General features: G+C 35.9%; 1 protein-coding gene across 1 annotated transcript in view; it reads left to right on the top strand.

The window, feature by feature from the left end:
* HCFC2 (host cell factor C2) overlaps positions 1-16439 on the top strand; it is a 45811-nt gene that overhangs the window by 13492 nt on the left and 15880 nt on the right. The window contains exons 4-10 of the mRNA XM_046646205.1: positions 1272-1480; positions 2250-2334; positions 3803-3909; positions 4018-4206; positions 9354-9521; positions 10057-10109; positions 14932-15109. Coding sequence (XP_046502161.1) covers positions 1272-1480; positions 2250-2334; positions 3803-3909; positions 4018-4206; positions 9354-9521; positions 10057-10109; positions 14932-15109 — 989 coding nt within the window. The remainder of the gene's footprint in view (positions 1-1271; positions 1481-2249; positions 2335-3802; positions 3910-4017; positions 4207-9353; positions 9522-10056; positions 10110-14931; positions 15110-16439) is intronic.

The following is a 16439-nucleotide window of genomic DNA, read 5'->3' as shown; positions in this document are numbered from 1 at the left end:
TTAAATTAATTTTTTGGTCAGGCTTTCTTAGTATTTAGACCTCACAACCACTATTATCAACATCAATTTAAATATAATTGTAAATTACTGGTTTCTTTGTGCTACCATTTCTCTTATTCAGTGCATTCTTTCTTGGATTTCTTCTTATTTTTCCTAGGTGACATCTAGAATCATTTTTTCCCAAAATAATTATATGGCTAAATTTGAAGTTTTGTATGTCCTAAAATGTTTTAATTTTGCCCTCATACTTCAGTAAAAATTTGATAGGCAGTAGATTCCTATTAAAGTCACTTTGCTTGAAACATTGAAAACATCCATGTCACAGATGAGAAATTTAATGCCAGTTTCTAGAGTAAAAAAGCTATGTAGGACACTGCTATGACATTATATAGTGAGAATTTAAAGAGAAAAAGAAAGTTGCAAAGCAACATTTGTAGTATGCTTTGTTTATACATATGTGGATATCCATAGAGAGAGAGGTCTAAAGGGGTATTTATAAAGTATTATCAATAGTGATTGTTCTGGTTATTTAGCACCATGTAATAAATTGCCCCAAAAGTTAGTGCTACAAAATAACTTTTATTATGCGGGTGGATTCTGTGCGTCAAGAATTCAGACAGGACACAGCAGTGATGGCTAGGCCCTCAGATGGAAAGGCTTGAGTAGTCACTCCCATGTCTCATGCCTCAAATGGGATGGCTGAAGGATGGACTCAACGGGGACTGTCATCCTACCTGCTTACATATGGCCTCTCCAGTTGGTGGTTTTGTGATAATTGGACTTACCTGGTAGTTCAGGATTCCAAGAGCAAGTGTTCTGTAGTGAAACTGCATTGGCCTTCTGTAACTGACCCTTGGAACTCACATAGTATCATTTCATCACACTCTATTAGTTGAGGCAGTCATAAGCCTGCCCAGAATCAAGGGAGGGGGACATAGACCGTACCTTCTGATGGGAAGAGTGTCAGAGATTTTGCGGCTATGTTTTGAAACCATATGGTGGTTGTCATGGATAAGAGTGTTGGCTAAATGATGGCAGGAATTTTTTTAATCTCTCTGTTCACTACTGATCTCCAGAAGAGTGCCTGGTACCCAGTAGTGTTTGATAAATATGTGTTGAATGAATGAGATGGGGTTTCTGCTCTCTTAATGCCTTTCTGGACTCTATGAATTTTTCACAGTAAGCATAGATTATCCTTATAAATAGAAACAAAAAAGCAAATGAAAGGTATATATTATGTTAATGTTTTCATTTCTTTCATGATATCCTAGATATTTAAATGATTTCTATGAGTTAGAGCTACAGCATGGTTCTGGTGTTGTGGGTTGGAGCATTCCAGCGACTAAAGGGACTGTGCCTTCTCCAAGAGAATCCCACACAGCTGTTATATATTGCAAAAAAGATTCTGGAAGTCCTAAAATGTATGTTTTTGGTGGAATGTGTGGTTCTCGCCTGGATGACCTATGGCAACTTGACTTAGGTAAGCTTAACTCAACTCAGGAATTAGTTATGCTTGATAAAAGGCAAATATAAAAGTTGCTTTGAAAAAAATTTTTGATTACAGTATTTACTGAGTTACACACTTATATTTATGAATAGCACTTGTAGCCAGCCCCAGGGGCAGCCGAGGTGTAACGTGAATGGTTGCTGATCGATCGGGTTGAACAAATAAATGTTTAATTTATGACAGTAACTCTCCTGTGCTCCCTATAAGTAGGGTCACCATATGTCCTGGCTTGTCTGGGATGGTCTTGGTTTATGCGTAGTCTTCTGTGTAGTTATCAATAGTAACCCCTTTCAGTCTGTAAGGTGTCCCAGTTGGGGATGATCAAATTTATATGGTTATTCTATCTACAGGAAATGTAGCAGTAGTAATGTTATTGCTGGTCAGTGAAAAACCCTTGGGTAGCTCTCTTTAAAAGCATCCTAAGAATAAATGATTAGAGGGTGGATGTGCCTCTCACTTTTGACTATCTTCCATACAGTGTGCTCTTACTTAAAATTCCTAATCTGGTCTTAATTCACCTCTCCCTTACAAATACTAACATTCAAGTATAAATAGATTTCTGTGAATTGGCAATTATGTCAGCTGGAAATGTTTATTTTAAGATGAAATTAAGTAATTATTTTGAAATATTTTTGCTTTGCTTTGGTTAAGTCCTTTTTTGTTTTATTTTGTAAGATTCTGCAAGTTGAGGTAATTGGCTGTTATTAGATCAAGTTGCTAATACACTTATTTTTACTTTTAGAAACTATGTCATGGTCAAAACCAGAAACTAAAGGGACAGTGCCACTTCCACGAAGCCTTCACACAGCCAGTGTTATAGGAAACAAGTATGATTTTTTGTTTGTTTTTTGTTTTTACTTTTTTTTTTTTTTAAACCAACTTAAGAAAGATACAAGAGTGATGCAACTAGTTTCTTGGAAATAGATTACTAGATTTAATAACATTTGACTGTGCTTACTGAAGCTAACGTAATATGCCTATGGAAGCTAAAATAGTTAATGTGCCATTTTCTCATCATGCTGCTTCTTGTAGTCCTTTATGTTCCTTACAATGCCTTGCACAGAGTAGGTATTACATAAGTGTAAGGCAGTGTTGTCAAACTGATTTGTCCTCCGTCAACAGGTTTGACCTACCTAACTCACTGTTTCTTTTTACACATTTTTGGTAGTGCCTGATTTGTGCTCAGGTGTATTCTCAGTGTGTATGCTCAATGATTGTACTTTGGGTGGAGTTATGATTAGAATACAGACTCTGTAATCAGATTGCCTGAATTCAAGTCTCACTTTCAGTACTTGTCCTGGATGACCTGGGGCAAGGAATCTTAATCTGTGTGTACCTCAATTTCCTCAAGTATACAATGTGGATAATAGTGAAACCTGCTTCACCAGGTTGTCATAAGGATTAAAAGGACTAACACATACCAGATGCTTAGAATAGCATCTAGTACATAGAGAACACTCCATAAAGGTTAGCTATTACTGTCTTCTGTGCAGCACTGGGCCAGGATTAGGAGTATTGTTTAAATAGAATTGAACTGTTGACTTGTGTAGGGACTTTACCTTAAAAGTAATGTTTTAGGAAACAACTAGTTGTAATTTAGAACCTTATTAGTTCTTTTTAAAAAATAACCGTAAACAAAATCTAGTAAGATACATGTTTTTTCCAACAGCAGAACCCTTTTATAAAATTTGGTTTTCCATTGGAACTCTAATATATAAAATAGATTAAAAGTAGGGCTTCTCTGGTTGGCATGAGGTCACCTGGGCCATAAACTCTGCCTGGTGAGCCTTTCTCCTTCAGCAGCCATTAGGCATGTCTCAGGAACGCGTAGGGCCCTGGGGAACATAGTTTAAAATTTTTTATTGGAGTGATATCAGTGACCAAAGTTATATGAAACTTAATCCTCTTTGGTTACTATATGTATGCAATTCTCAATTTGATTTTGGATGTCATAGATCATTTGAATATCTTTCTGACTGAGGTACTCTTAGTATATTATATATAATATTGATTTTCACGTCTGTTGTAATTGAAATACTCCCCACTTTAACTTGCCAGCGAGAAATTGTTTTGATTCTGTGTTGCTTCATAAAATTGTAAAATCTTGAAAGAAGTGCACTTTATTCATTATCTTATTCCTATTATCTATTTCTGAAAGTGATAAGTGAATGAATAGTCCTGAGGCTTTGGGTTAACAAGTAAGAAATTTAAGTGTATTCTTAGCAATTTAAATCTAAAAAGTGAAAGCTTTAGGGAGAAAATCAACTACTTTATATTTTCTTTTTTGTTGTTTAGGATGTACATTTTTGGTGGATGGGTTCCACATAAGGGGGAAAATATTGAGACTTCACCTCATGATTGTGAATGGAGATGTACCAGTTCATTTTCTTACCTAAATCTCGGTGAGTCTTTTAAGACTTATTATTGAAATAAAATTTATTAATAAAAATTTTTGTTATTTTGTTGTTTAAGAACAATAGATTAGTTATAGATATTTCGCGTATCTTTAGATACAGCAGAGTGGACCACCCTAGTATCAGATTCTCAGGAAGATAAAAAAAATTCAAGACCGAGACCAAGAGCTGGACACTGTGCTGTTGCAATTGGCACTCGATTGTATTTTTGGAGTGGAAGAGATGGCTACAAAAAAGCATTGAATAGCCAAGTTTGCTGCAAGGATCTTTGGTATCTTGATACTGGTAGGTAAGAGTATTTAACAAGTGCAATTATTCCGTTAGGTAAATACTCGAATGATGTCTGTCTTTTGAGACTTAGTGTAAATGTCACTGCCTCTCTTTCCATAATTAAAAATGAATGAAAGAAATAATATATGTCAATACTTTCCACTCCAGGGGAGTTTCTTAATTTCCCTCTCCTTGAGTGTAGACTGGATTTAGTGACTCCATTCCAAAGAACAGAGTATAGAAAGGGGAAAATAGTAGCTTTACACTGGAGAAACCTGGCAAATGCCACCTTAATCAAGTAATCAAGGTTAATATCACTAGTGACAAGCTATGTTGAAATCTTTTATCCCCGCCTCCCATATCATGTGGTAAGAAGAAACTTCCCCTCTATGGTACTCTTCCCTCAAATCCATAACCCCTCTCTGTGAGAATTCAGACAAACCCAAACTGAGGGACATTCTAGACATTCTACAGAATATGGGAACAGTACTCTTCAAAAGTTTCAAAGTGGTGAAAAACAAGGAAAGACTGAGGAATAGTCACAAATTGGAGGAGACTAAGGAAACATGATGACTAAATGCAAGGGGGTACCCTAGATTGGATCCTGGAACAAAAACGACATTAACTGACAAACTAGTGGAGTGAAATCTGAGTAGTCTGTAGTTTGGTTAATAGTATTACTCCAATGTTAATTTCTTAGTTTTAACAAATGTGTTAGCGTTAAGGGAAACTGAGTAAAGGTAAATGGGAACTCTTTGCAATTTTTCTATAAATCTAAAATTATTCCAAAATAAAAAGATTTTTTAAAAAAGTATTATAACACCAAAAAATATTAAAATATGGAACTCATCCATGTTTCCATAAATATTTATTGGTTGACATCTGTGAAACAGCAGTTGCTCCGAATGCTGAGAATATAGCAGTGAACAAGACTGATAATATCCCTGCTGTCAAAGAACTTATATCCTAAGAGAGTGTGAGGGCAAGAGGATAACGGGCAATAATCAACCAAATTAACAAAATAAGTCCAGTTTCTGGTAAGCATGGATAGACAGTAAGATAGAACACAGAGATAGTGAGAGGAGGTACTGGGAATGGCCGGGGGTGGCTCCTTCAGAATGGGTAGTCAGAAAAGGATGAGATAGCATTTGGGATGTAATCTGCGTGGTGAGAAGATGCCATCCATGTACAAACACTGCAGGAAGAGTGAACAGCAGGTAGAAGGGCCCTGAGATAGAAATACGTGGCATGTTTGGGAGTAGATTTGAGTGGAGTAACAGAGGAGAGGGTAGAAATGGAGGTTAGAGAGATGACCATGGGACAGCTCATGTAGGGCTTGAACATCACGGTAGAGCTTAAATTGTTTTAAAAGCACAATGCTAAGTTATTTATGATTGAAGGAGAGACATGTCATGATCTGATGTACATTTTGGAATGGTCGCTGCAGTTATGACGACAGGAAATTGTAAGGGCAAATGTGCACACAGGGAGACAAGTTAGGAGGCTTGTGCAGTAGTCAGAGGTCTTAGACTACAGCGGTGACAGTGGAGACGGGGAGGAATGGATAAATTCGGGATGTATTTTGGAGTTCTTGTTGACAGAACTGGCTAATGAATTAGGTGCAGCAGATGACAGAAAGAGGAATGGAGGATGAGGTTTTTAGCTTGAATAATTTGGTGGTATTTCCATTTACTGAGATGGGGAAGACTGAGAAGAAAACAGGCTTGTGGAGAAAATTAAGAGTTCCATTTAGACCATGCCAAGTTTGAGTTAAGGAGATCAAGTAGGCAGTTGAGTGAATGAACAAGTCCGGAGGCCAGTAGAGAAATCAGATCTGGAGATGTAATATGTGTTGTTATATGGGAAAAGCAGATTACCAAATATACTTATGACTTCCAGTTTTTTGAGTTTTGTTTTGTTTTGGGGAGGAAGATTGGCCCTGAGCTAGCTTCTGTGCCAGTCTTCCTCTATTTTGTATGTGCGATGCCGTCACAGCATGGCTTGACGAGCCATGTGTAGGTCCTTCCCTGGGATCCAAACCCACAAACCCCAAAAACCCTTTGGTCTGCCAAAGTGGAGCACACAACCACTATGCCACCCAGCCAGCCCCTCCAGTTTTTTTTTTAAGTGTATAAACAGAAAAATCTGGAGGGGTACACTGTGTACCAAAGTATTATCTAAAAGGAGAGAGTATACATTTCTTAAAAGTTTTTCTCCCTATCTGTATTTTCTACAGTAGCATGCATTGCTTTTGTAATGTAAAAACAGTTTAATTTTAAAATTAAGATAATTGAAAAAATAATAAATGGAACAACTAAGAAACTAAATGCTTTCTGTGGAAGAAGCACATAATAGCAAGTAGGAAAGAAATACAGAAAATTCACCTTACTGATTCATCTTTGAAACTGAGAATTATTAACTGAAGTCCAAGGATAAGCTTCAGTCTCTGAGATTGAAAGAAAAATCGATGTGTATAAATTTTTCTTGGTAGCAAGTATGTCACTTTAAGCAGATTCTCTAAGGGATCTGTGACTTTTAAAAGGTTAAAAATCATTAGCTCTGAATGGTCAGTTTTTCCATAAACCTTTCCAAAAAAGGCTTTAGTCACCAGTGTCTATCTAAAAGTAATCATGGCCACAATCATAAGGGCAAAATTTAGATTTTGCTTTTCAACTTGGTAGGTTGGCATCAATTTGGGAGGGAGAGGGAGGGGATAATGAGGGCTCTTCATCTTGCCTTTTTTCACTTTTATTAAACTTTGTACATTTAGTAACATTTAAAAGAGTAATATAAGTCCATATGGTTTTTTATGAAAAGTAGCAGCAGTTTTTTGCTCCCACCTTCCTCCCATTTTCCTTGCTTCACCAGCATCTTCTTTCAGCTCTGTTAAACAATTCTTTTGGTATTTACTTTCATATCTCCATATAATGTGAATATGTTGTCACTTTGATTTTTTTCAGCTTAGGCATAATATGCTCACTTTCTACTATGGAAGTTAAGGATTTATCGCTTCTTCCCACCATTCCTTACCTCTCTCCTATGCACCTTTTCTACCCCTATTCTCTCAGTATGATTACACATAATATTGTTAGATAAGTATTCAGTATTACATTATGACTATATAATTCATGTTACATTATGACTATATAAACAGTATTCACAGGTGAGCCATGTAGAATATTTTGCGTACCTTCCTTGCACACTTTTTTTATTTGCTATGGATTAATAATTGTCACTTTTGTTTGTTTGGTTTAAATTTGTATGTATTTACCACCAATTCCATTCATACACTCTACTGGTTGTTTAAATCTTCTCTCATATGGTTAGATGCATCAGATGTTCTGTCACATTTCATCGTCTTGAAGAAATTTCTCCTGCTCCAATCTGGGATGTTGCCTTCCACAAATCTAGCACAGCTGTCATCTTGGAGTCTCCCTTCATCATCTTCCGGGGGATATCTTTTGCCTCTCACCTGTGCTGGATTCCCTATTTCCTGAATCCCATATTTTTCCCTTTCTTGGTTTACTTCCTCATTTTTTGTGGAACACATCCCAGGGAAATGGTGCATAGGTGATAAATTTATTTTGAGATCTTGCATTCTTTCAAAATATGTTCCATCTTCCTTCCCACTTAGTTGAAAGTTTGCATGGGAGTCATTGCCCTTCAGAATTTTGAAAGCATTGTTATATTGTATTCAAGCTTATGGTGTTTTTGTTGAGAAAACCAAACCACTTCTGATTTTTGGTCCTCTTAGATGTGACTGTCCCCCTCACCCCTCATAGATTTTCGGATTTTTTTCTTTGTCCCCTCTGTTCTTAAATTTCATGATAATGTGCCTGTTGTGTGTCTATTTTTAATCCATTGTGTTGAGTACTCAGTGGGCCCTTTCAGTCTGGAAACTCATGTTCTTCAGTTCTGGGAATTTTCTTGATTTATTTCATTGATTAGCACCCTTAGGTTTTCTCTGTTCTCTCTTCATGTAACTTCTACTATGTGGGTGGTGTACCTCCTGGACTTGTGTTCTTCTCTGCTTTTGTTCAGGTGTGGGTTGCCTTACTTTGAGAAACATAAGTAAACTGGATTGTGAATAGGATATCGGAGGAATTTACGTGTAATTCAACTATTACATGAATAGTTGAAGGAACTAGGCTTAATCATCCTCTAAAACAGGGTCTTCAAATTTTTTCTGTAAAGGCCCAGATAGTAAATATTTTAGGCTTTGTGTTCCGTATGGTCCCTGTTATGATTATTCAACTCTGCTATTGTAGCATGAAAGCAGTCATAGACAATATATGAACAAATGAGCATAACTGTGTTTCATTAAAACTTTATTTACGAAAACAGGCACAGACTAGATCTTGCTCATGAGCGGTAGTTTGCTGAACCCTACTCTAAAAGATACAAAGAGATGGACATTAGACTTGTTCTGTAAGGATTAAATTATAGCTTACAGATTTTAACTCACTAGAAGAATAAATTTTCTTGTATAACCATTGAAAGGTGAAATATACAGTTTAGGAATTGTGAGTTCTCTGATTTGGTAGGTAAACAAAAAGAGGACAAGGATATTGTGGAAATAATCTCAGGTCCTTTTTTCCAGTTCTAAGAGTCCATGCTTATTATTTATTTTGGAAATGTTGGTAATATTTTATACCAAAGTAACTACCTTTTTTGGGAAGTGTAAGTTTTGATAAGAGGGTATTAACTTCGAAGAAGTTATATTTTTCCAAAATATCATGTCCAAATCATCTTTGCTAACATTAACAGTATTTCAAACATGTGTGCCGTTGGCTAAAATTGGCTTTTAAATATATAAAAACTTATGAGGAAGGTAAAATGATGCAGCTATAACTGTATAATACTTGGTTTTCCCCCCTCTTCTAGGATTAAACATCTTTTCTGAATCTGATGACTCAGATAGCTTGGAATTACATTGCAGATTTATTTGTATAAGGAATTAAATAAATAAATAGAATCAGAAACCCAGACTATTTTCATTTGACCTCCTATAGTATGTTTATCTGAGCAAATTTTCTCCCTCTTGGTAAACCAATGAAATACTCATTGGTGACGTTTTCAGAGCTACAGGTCCACAAAAACTGTATAGGCAAACTCTTGATACATTTGAAACTTACATGTATAATATCCATATTGTTCTTTAGAGAAACCACCAGCACCATCACAAGTACAACTGATCAAAGCCACTACCAACTCATTTCATGTCAAATGGGATGAAGTGCCTACAGTTGAGGGCTATCTTTTGCAGTTAAATACGGACTTGCCATACCAAGCTACATCATCAGATTCTTCAGCAGCACCAAACATGCAAGGTAACATAATTTTCATGCTCAAAGGATGCATGGTCATATGCTTTTTAAAAAAGATGCTGCAGAAAAGCCTGCGATTAGACCTGGTCTAAGAAATTTTATGTTTCCTGCCTGCTAAATCAAATATGTTGTGTTTCAACTCCGAAACTTGACTGTCTTACTATTCTGATGTAGTAGAACACGCAGACATGTGGGGTGGAATGCTTTTTCTGCAGTCCGTTTCAATGTACTCTCTTAATTTGACATGCTGCTTGACTTTAGGAGATGGTTTTAATTAGCTTTCAAAAATATTTCAGGTTTTTTCAAAAATATTTTTAACTAACAGGCGCTTGGAAAGTAAAAGCTGATTTAATCTTACATGTTCTTCCAGAAAGGATTTCAGTAAACTTTTAAGCAAACTATTAAGAAAATAGATAAACTTTGATAAAGATACTACTTCTTTAAACTTTAATATGTAACTTCTAAAAGTATTTTATTGTAATACATTTTATTGAAGCTAATTTAGAGCATATCAGTCTGAACCTTCTCATTTCTACAGGAGTCAGGATGGACCCTCACAGACAAGGCAGTAATAGCATCGTTCCTAACAGTGTAAGTTTAAAAAATTATGATGGTAAAGGACTATTTATGGTTATGGTCCCAATTTTTATTAATATTTTTAGCATATTGCCTTATAACAGGGCTTCTCAACCCTGGCTGCACATCAGAATCACCTCTGAGATTAAAAACAAACACAGATTCCCAAGCCTTTCCCCAGATCTAGTGAATCGGAATCTTTATCGTGATACCCAGGTAGCTCTGTTTTTTAAAGAAAGGTCCATAGATCATTGTGACAGTAGCCTGAGTTAACCTCTGGCCAAGAGAATCTAGCCTCATTACACATAGCATCAGAGGTTAATCCTTTCTAATTTATATTACAGTGTCTTGAAATCTATATTTTGACATTTCTAAACATCATACACGCATTCATTTTAAATTTCTAAAGATATGCTCCAAATATGTATATGAAATATGTTCCTTATTATGTATTTTGTTTACCAAAGAATATGAGTTGCTGAGTTTTGAGCACCTTTGTTTTGAAGTTATTTCTTGTTTATGAAGTGCTTCACAGTAGGTACTTGTGAAGACTGATGAAAAAGTTAGTAGGATTTAAACTGTTTTTATCTGGCAAACTGCTGTCTACATCCACAGTAGACTCTTTTCAAGGGACATGATGTAGGTACAGGCTCACATGTTCTGAATATGACTGAGGATCAGTAATGAGCGTAAAAGGCTGTTGTCAGGAAGGGTATGTAACAAGTAAAGCCCATACAGTTACTTATGAGTAGCTTGTGTTAATAGACGTATATGTACACACACATGTATGTTATATGTTGAATATATACATTTTATATATATACACATATATATATGTCTGTCTTGCAAATTTAGATGGTACTACAAGGTTTCTAATGAAGAGCAGTAGTTTCGTAATCTGTCCCTCCCTGTTCTTGATTCCGCCTCTCTAGAAACAACTACCTTCAACTATTTTAGCTTTCTTCTAGTATTTACCTTTGTGCTTTTAAATAAAATCCTTATGCTGCTACTTCATGACTTTCTAGTTTTAGATCAGTTGTCTTCAATAATGGAAGATGCAGGGTGACGATCTCTTAAGATACTGACATTTCCTCCCCTTCCCCTTCCCACATCCTTTAGATATTTTTAGTTGAATCCTTATTTGATGTTTACGTTACGATGATAACATGTAGTATGCTGTGAGTATTATTCCTTTTTCATGTAGCTTTTTGTTTTTCCTGGGATTGTTAACTCCCTCACTTTTTCATTTGCTTAGTTTTCTCCTTGCTTGTCATTTATTCATACTCGAATTCTCCAACAAAATTATCAAACTTTTCTCAAAATATTCAAACAACACATAAGGTAGTTCCCCCTGCCCTCCCCACCCCCGCTGCACAGCTGTCATCTTAGATCTTTCATTTGTTTCATAGTAGGATTTTCCTTTATCTTTTTCCTGTGTTAGAACCCATGTTTCTTGATCTCATTTCTTTCTCTTTTTTGATGTTTTCTCGTTTTGTTGTACATTCCCTCCAGTGGTTTCCTGAGAAAGGGTTTATGAAAGGTAAACTTTTTGAGATCCTGCTTATCTGAAAATGCCTTTTGTCTATTCACATTTGATCGGTAGTTTGGCTGGGTTATAGAATTCCGTGCTGGAAACTTTTTCCTCAGAAATTTAAAGGCATTAGCATTCACTGTTGCTGTTAAGAAGTCTGATGCCACTTAGATTCCTGATCATTTGTATGTGACCTAATTTTTTTCTTTTTATCCCCAATATTCTGAAATTTCAACAATGATGTGCCTTGGAGTGTATGTCTTCATTCATTGTGCTCTGCACTAAGTGGACCCCATCATTCTGGAAATTCATAGCTTTCATTACTGATTATTTCTTCCCTCCATTTTCTCTCTCTTATTTTTTAGACTCCTGTTAATTGAATGATGGTCCTCTTGAACTAATCTTCTGATTTTACTTTTTTTTTTGAGTAAGATTAGCCCAGAGGTTATATCTGCTGCCAATTCTCCTCTTTTTGCTTGAGGAAGATAGGCCCTGAGCTAACATCCATGCCCATCTTCCTCTATTTTATATGTGGGACGCCTACCACAGCATGGCTTGATAAGCGATGCGTAGGTCTATGCCCGGGATCCAAACCGGCGAACCCTGGGCTGCTGAAGCAGAACACACAAACTTAACCACCACGCCACTGGGCCAGCTCCTGATTTTACTTTTTATTTCCTATTATCTGTCTATTCTGCTTTTGAAAAATTTTATTTATATTATAAATCTTCTATCCCATTTTTAAATATTTTCAGCCACATATTTAATTTCTAAAACATTTATTCTTTATTTCTTTTGTAGCATTTTATTCTTGCTTCATAAATATATCATCTTCCCTTATCTCTTTAAAAATTATGCTTTTTTTAAAATTTGGAGTTGTATTCTGCTCTCAGCAATATTTCTTTTTTTCAAGTTCGTTTTTTAAAAATTTTCTTTGGTCTCAGACTTTCCTGTTAGAGGCTGTCATCAAATGTCTGGTGATGCTTGGCTGTCCTTTCATGTTTGAAGTGAGGCATTAAAAAGGAGCTTGTCAGATGTCTTAGTCCATCCAGGCTGCTGTAACAAAATACCACAGACTGGGTGGCTTTTAAACAACAGAAATTTACTTCTCATACTTCTGGAGGCTGGAAGTCTGAGATCAGGGTACCAGCATGGTCAAGTTCTAGTGAGACCACTCTTCCAGGTTGCAGATTGCTGACTTCTCATTATATCGCCACTTGGTGAAAGGGGCAAGGGAGCTTTCTTGGGCCATTTTTGATAAGGGTACTAATCACCAGCCAAAGGCCCTACCTCCTAACACCATCACCTTGGGGGTTAAATTTCAACATATGAATTTGTGGGGGACGCAAACATTCAGACCATAGCAGAAGGGCTATGCATATGGGCATGGCTTGTTGATTAGTGTACCTTAATGAGGGTGATTGGGTGGGGACCGACAAGTATCAGTATCTGTGGGTCTTTTCTCTTGGACCAGTGAGTTTCCCGAGAATTCTCTAGCCTCTTGCCTAAGGGTTGCTTATAAGCCTGGCTGTTAGTATTCTCAGAGCTTAGTGAGGGAGTGTGGGGGTGAATAGTCTCTCTGTTCAGCATGCAGACTTTCTCTTAATCTGCGTTTTCAGAATGGGTGCCTCTCCTCCACCCTCACCTGAAGGACACTGCACCACAGTCCAGAGCCTCACATTTCAACCTTTCTACCTATTTTCCATCTTTGATTAGAATGAGGGAGAGGAATTTGTTTGGCTTTGTGTACTGGAAGAACCGAGCTGGGGCGAAAGCCACTTTTTACACAGTCTTGCGTATGGTGAGCGTTTACTTGCACTCTGCACCTCCGGCTCCAAAGAACCTGATGTCTCCAGTCCCAAGCCTTTCTGGACTCTGGCACAAATGGTTTGCCTCTTAGTGACTTTCTGCCTGCAGACTCTTAGCTTTCAGCTTTTTCTGCTTTATATCTTCTTACCTACTGTTGTCTCTTCTCTCATTCTCTTTTTCCTTATAAGTTATACCTTTATACTTTTGTTTATTCCTTTATGATCATTTGAGTTGTATTTTTGGAGCAATCTCCTGAAACATGTATTTAATCTGCTATGTTTAACCAAAAACTCAGGGTTTATTTATTCTCATTTGACCAGTTCTAGTTAGACTGGATATCTGATACTGCTCTTTTTAAGCAAAGAGCACATTAGAGACAGTATAACATGATCAAATTCTAGTTCTGCTACTTACTGTTTACCTAACTGTGGGTGTATTATTTGAGATCTCTGAATCTCATTTTTTCATCTGTAAGCTGGGGTCGTATTATCCAACTTATAGAATTCTTCTGAAGATTAAATGAAATACAGATTTTATTAATACGTAGCACAGTGCCTGTCACATAGTGTAATGCTCCCTAATAGTTGAAGCTGTCATCATCATTTATTAACAGTAGCACTATCAGCATCAGTTAGAAGTACAGAGCATGTTATGGACAAGTATCCGTAGAGCCATGAGAGATTATAATTGACAATATCGTTATAATTGACAATAAAGGTGGAGACAGAAAAGTAACAAAAAATAGGTACCTAAAAAGGAGCAACAATATTGGGGTATTTGAATGAAGCCAAATCCCTTTTATGGCTCAGTAGACCTATAGGTATTACTGTATAATAACTGAACTGAATATCTGAATGTGAACATTGATTACTTGAATTATCAAAAAATTTAAATGTGTTCGTTGTAGTGTATCTAAGAAGACAAAGAAAAATGTAATTAGGAAGATTCCTTCTAAAATGTTTAATAGTAAAGAATAGTTATATGTATTTGTATTAAATCTTGATATCTCTATGGAAAATTCAATCATACAGAATAATTTATTTGCTTGAAGGTTTCATATAAATGAGATTTTGCTTTTAGGAGTCATCAGATCTTTAGTATACATGTCTGACCTTGTTAAGAAGATTTGACCAGAATGTTAAACTCAATAGCTTTGATAGTCTCCTATGCTACATACATTTTTACTTGAATACCAACTACCACTTATAAAAATGTAGATTTTTTTCCCTCAAAATATACCCTCCCTTTCCCCTTCAGAACTGGCCTTTTGAGAATGGAGATTAAGTAAAAAGAAATTGTTTTCTTAAACTATTGTAAAATGTAAAGAATAATTCTATACAAATTAAGAATATAATTTAAACTGTTTTATATTTTGATAAACTTATTTTAAGAAGCATTTAAATTGTAAATTATTTTGCATTTTAAGTTGTAAATTATTTTTTATATGTATTTCTCTTCGAACATTGCTTGTTACAAAAACTATTTTATTTCTTACAGATCAATGATACAACGCACAGTGCGAAAACTGAACATGCAGCTATGAAAGGAACTTCAGTGAAAAACAAACTGGATCTCAAAGCATCAGCTGATTCTAATGCCATTTTACATTCATCTTTGGCAACTAATTCTTCTAATCATAATAGTTGTGTGGTGGATATGATAAGGAAAACTGAAGGTATATGATGGTATTTTAAACAAAGCTGAAGTTTTTTATAATAATAGTAGGGAATTTTAGAGTCTTGCAAAAGTAATTGTTATATGGTCTTGGTCCATTTTCAAAATAATAATATACCTACCATATTGACCGTAGGTAGAGTGATGTCAAGACACCAAGCAAGCACTTACCCGAATAGTAATAATTTGTTATGAGCTGTGGAATTTAAATGAGGCAAGCTCTTATGTGACATTTGAGATTGGCTAGTGTGTCAGTGTCACTGTCTCATTGTTCTATTTTCCTAGATTTATTTTGGGCAGGGATTTTTATCTATCTTGTTCACCTTTATTTCCCCAGCATCCAGATCCTGCCTGGTAAATAGTCATCACTTAGTAAACATTTGCTTAGCAAGTAATTGAATTATCCTCAGAAAGATAATCTATTTATGAGAACTGTTGATTAGCCCATTGCATTCATGGGATAGCTTGTAATTTGGTGATCCTTATGCTTAAAGTAAGTTATTTGACTATTCTCATGTCATTTGAGATATACAATGCCTCTGATTTCAGTATCTAAGTTATTAATCTCATTCTGATATATCCCTGACATAGGAACATGTAACTTTATTTTTAACTTGGAAAAAGACAGATGATGTAAATCTAATTCCTCTTCAATGATTCAAACTTAACCAGATGAACTGTTCTTTTTATTTCCATTTTTTATGAATCCATGGTAGAAAAATATTCAAGGAAAATAACTTCATATAATTTTTCTCATTTCATTACTTGTGGAAGAGGAAAGCACTTTTTAAATTAATTTGCTGATGTAAGGGAATCATTTGGTCAAAATTATAAAAGCTTGGTCCTGGACCTCAGTTTAACGTTCTTTACTATAGTGGTTTGCCATGTCTGTCTTTTAAAAAAGTTTATGCTCTTGAAAACAAATAGGAGCTTCGAGATTTCTGAACCTTAATACACTCTAAATCCTACATTGTAAGGCAGTCTAGATAAAATTAACACTAGGCAAGTGGGAAAACCAGAGTGGTTGCACGGTGACAGATTCTGGCACACCATGGACATTTAAATGTGTGAATGAGTGGCTCCCCAGTCTCAGGTCACTGAGAGGAGGCTGGGCTTTGTCTCTGCAGGTTGTCGTAGCTGGTATGTTTCAGAAGGGGAAGAGCAACATGATTAGCTTTTCTTTTCTTTTCTTTTCTTTTGGAAAGGACACTCTAGCCTCACCATCAGTAAGAACTATAGTAGGAAATGATTGGGAGATGTGTTAGAGGGTCCTTTTAGGACTCTAAGAAAGGTATAGAGACTAAAGCAGTAGGTGGGTTGGAGAGGAGAGA

This window comes from Equus quagga, chromosome 19 (assembly GCF_021613505.1).
Source record: "Equus quagga isolate Etosha38 chromosome 19, UCLA_HA_Equagga_1.0, whole genome shotgun sequence".
Classification (NCBI taxonomy): Eukaryota; Metazoa; Chordata; class Mammalia; order Perissodactyla; family Equidae; genus Equus; species Equus quagga.
This window is presented reverse-complemented; position numbering and strand designations above follow the sequence as displayed.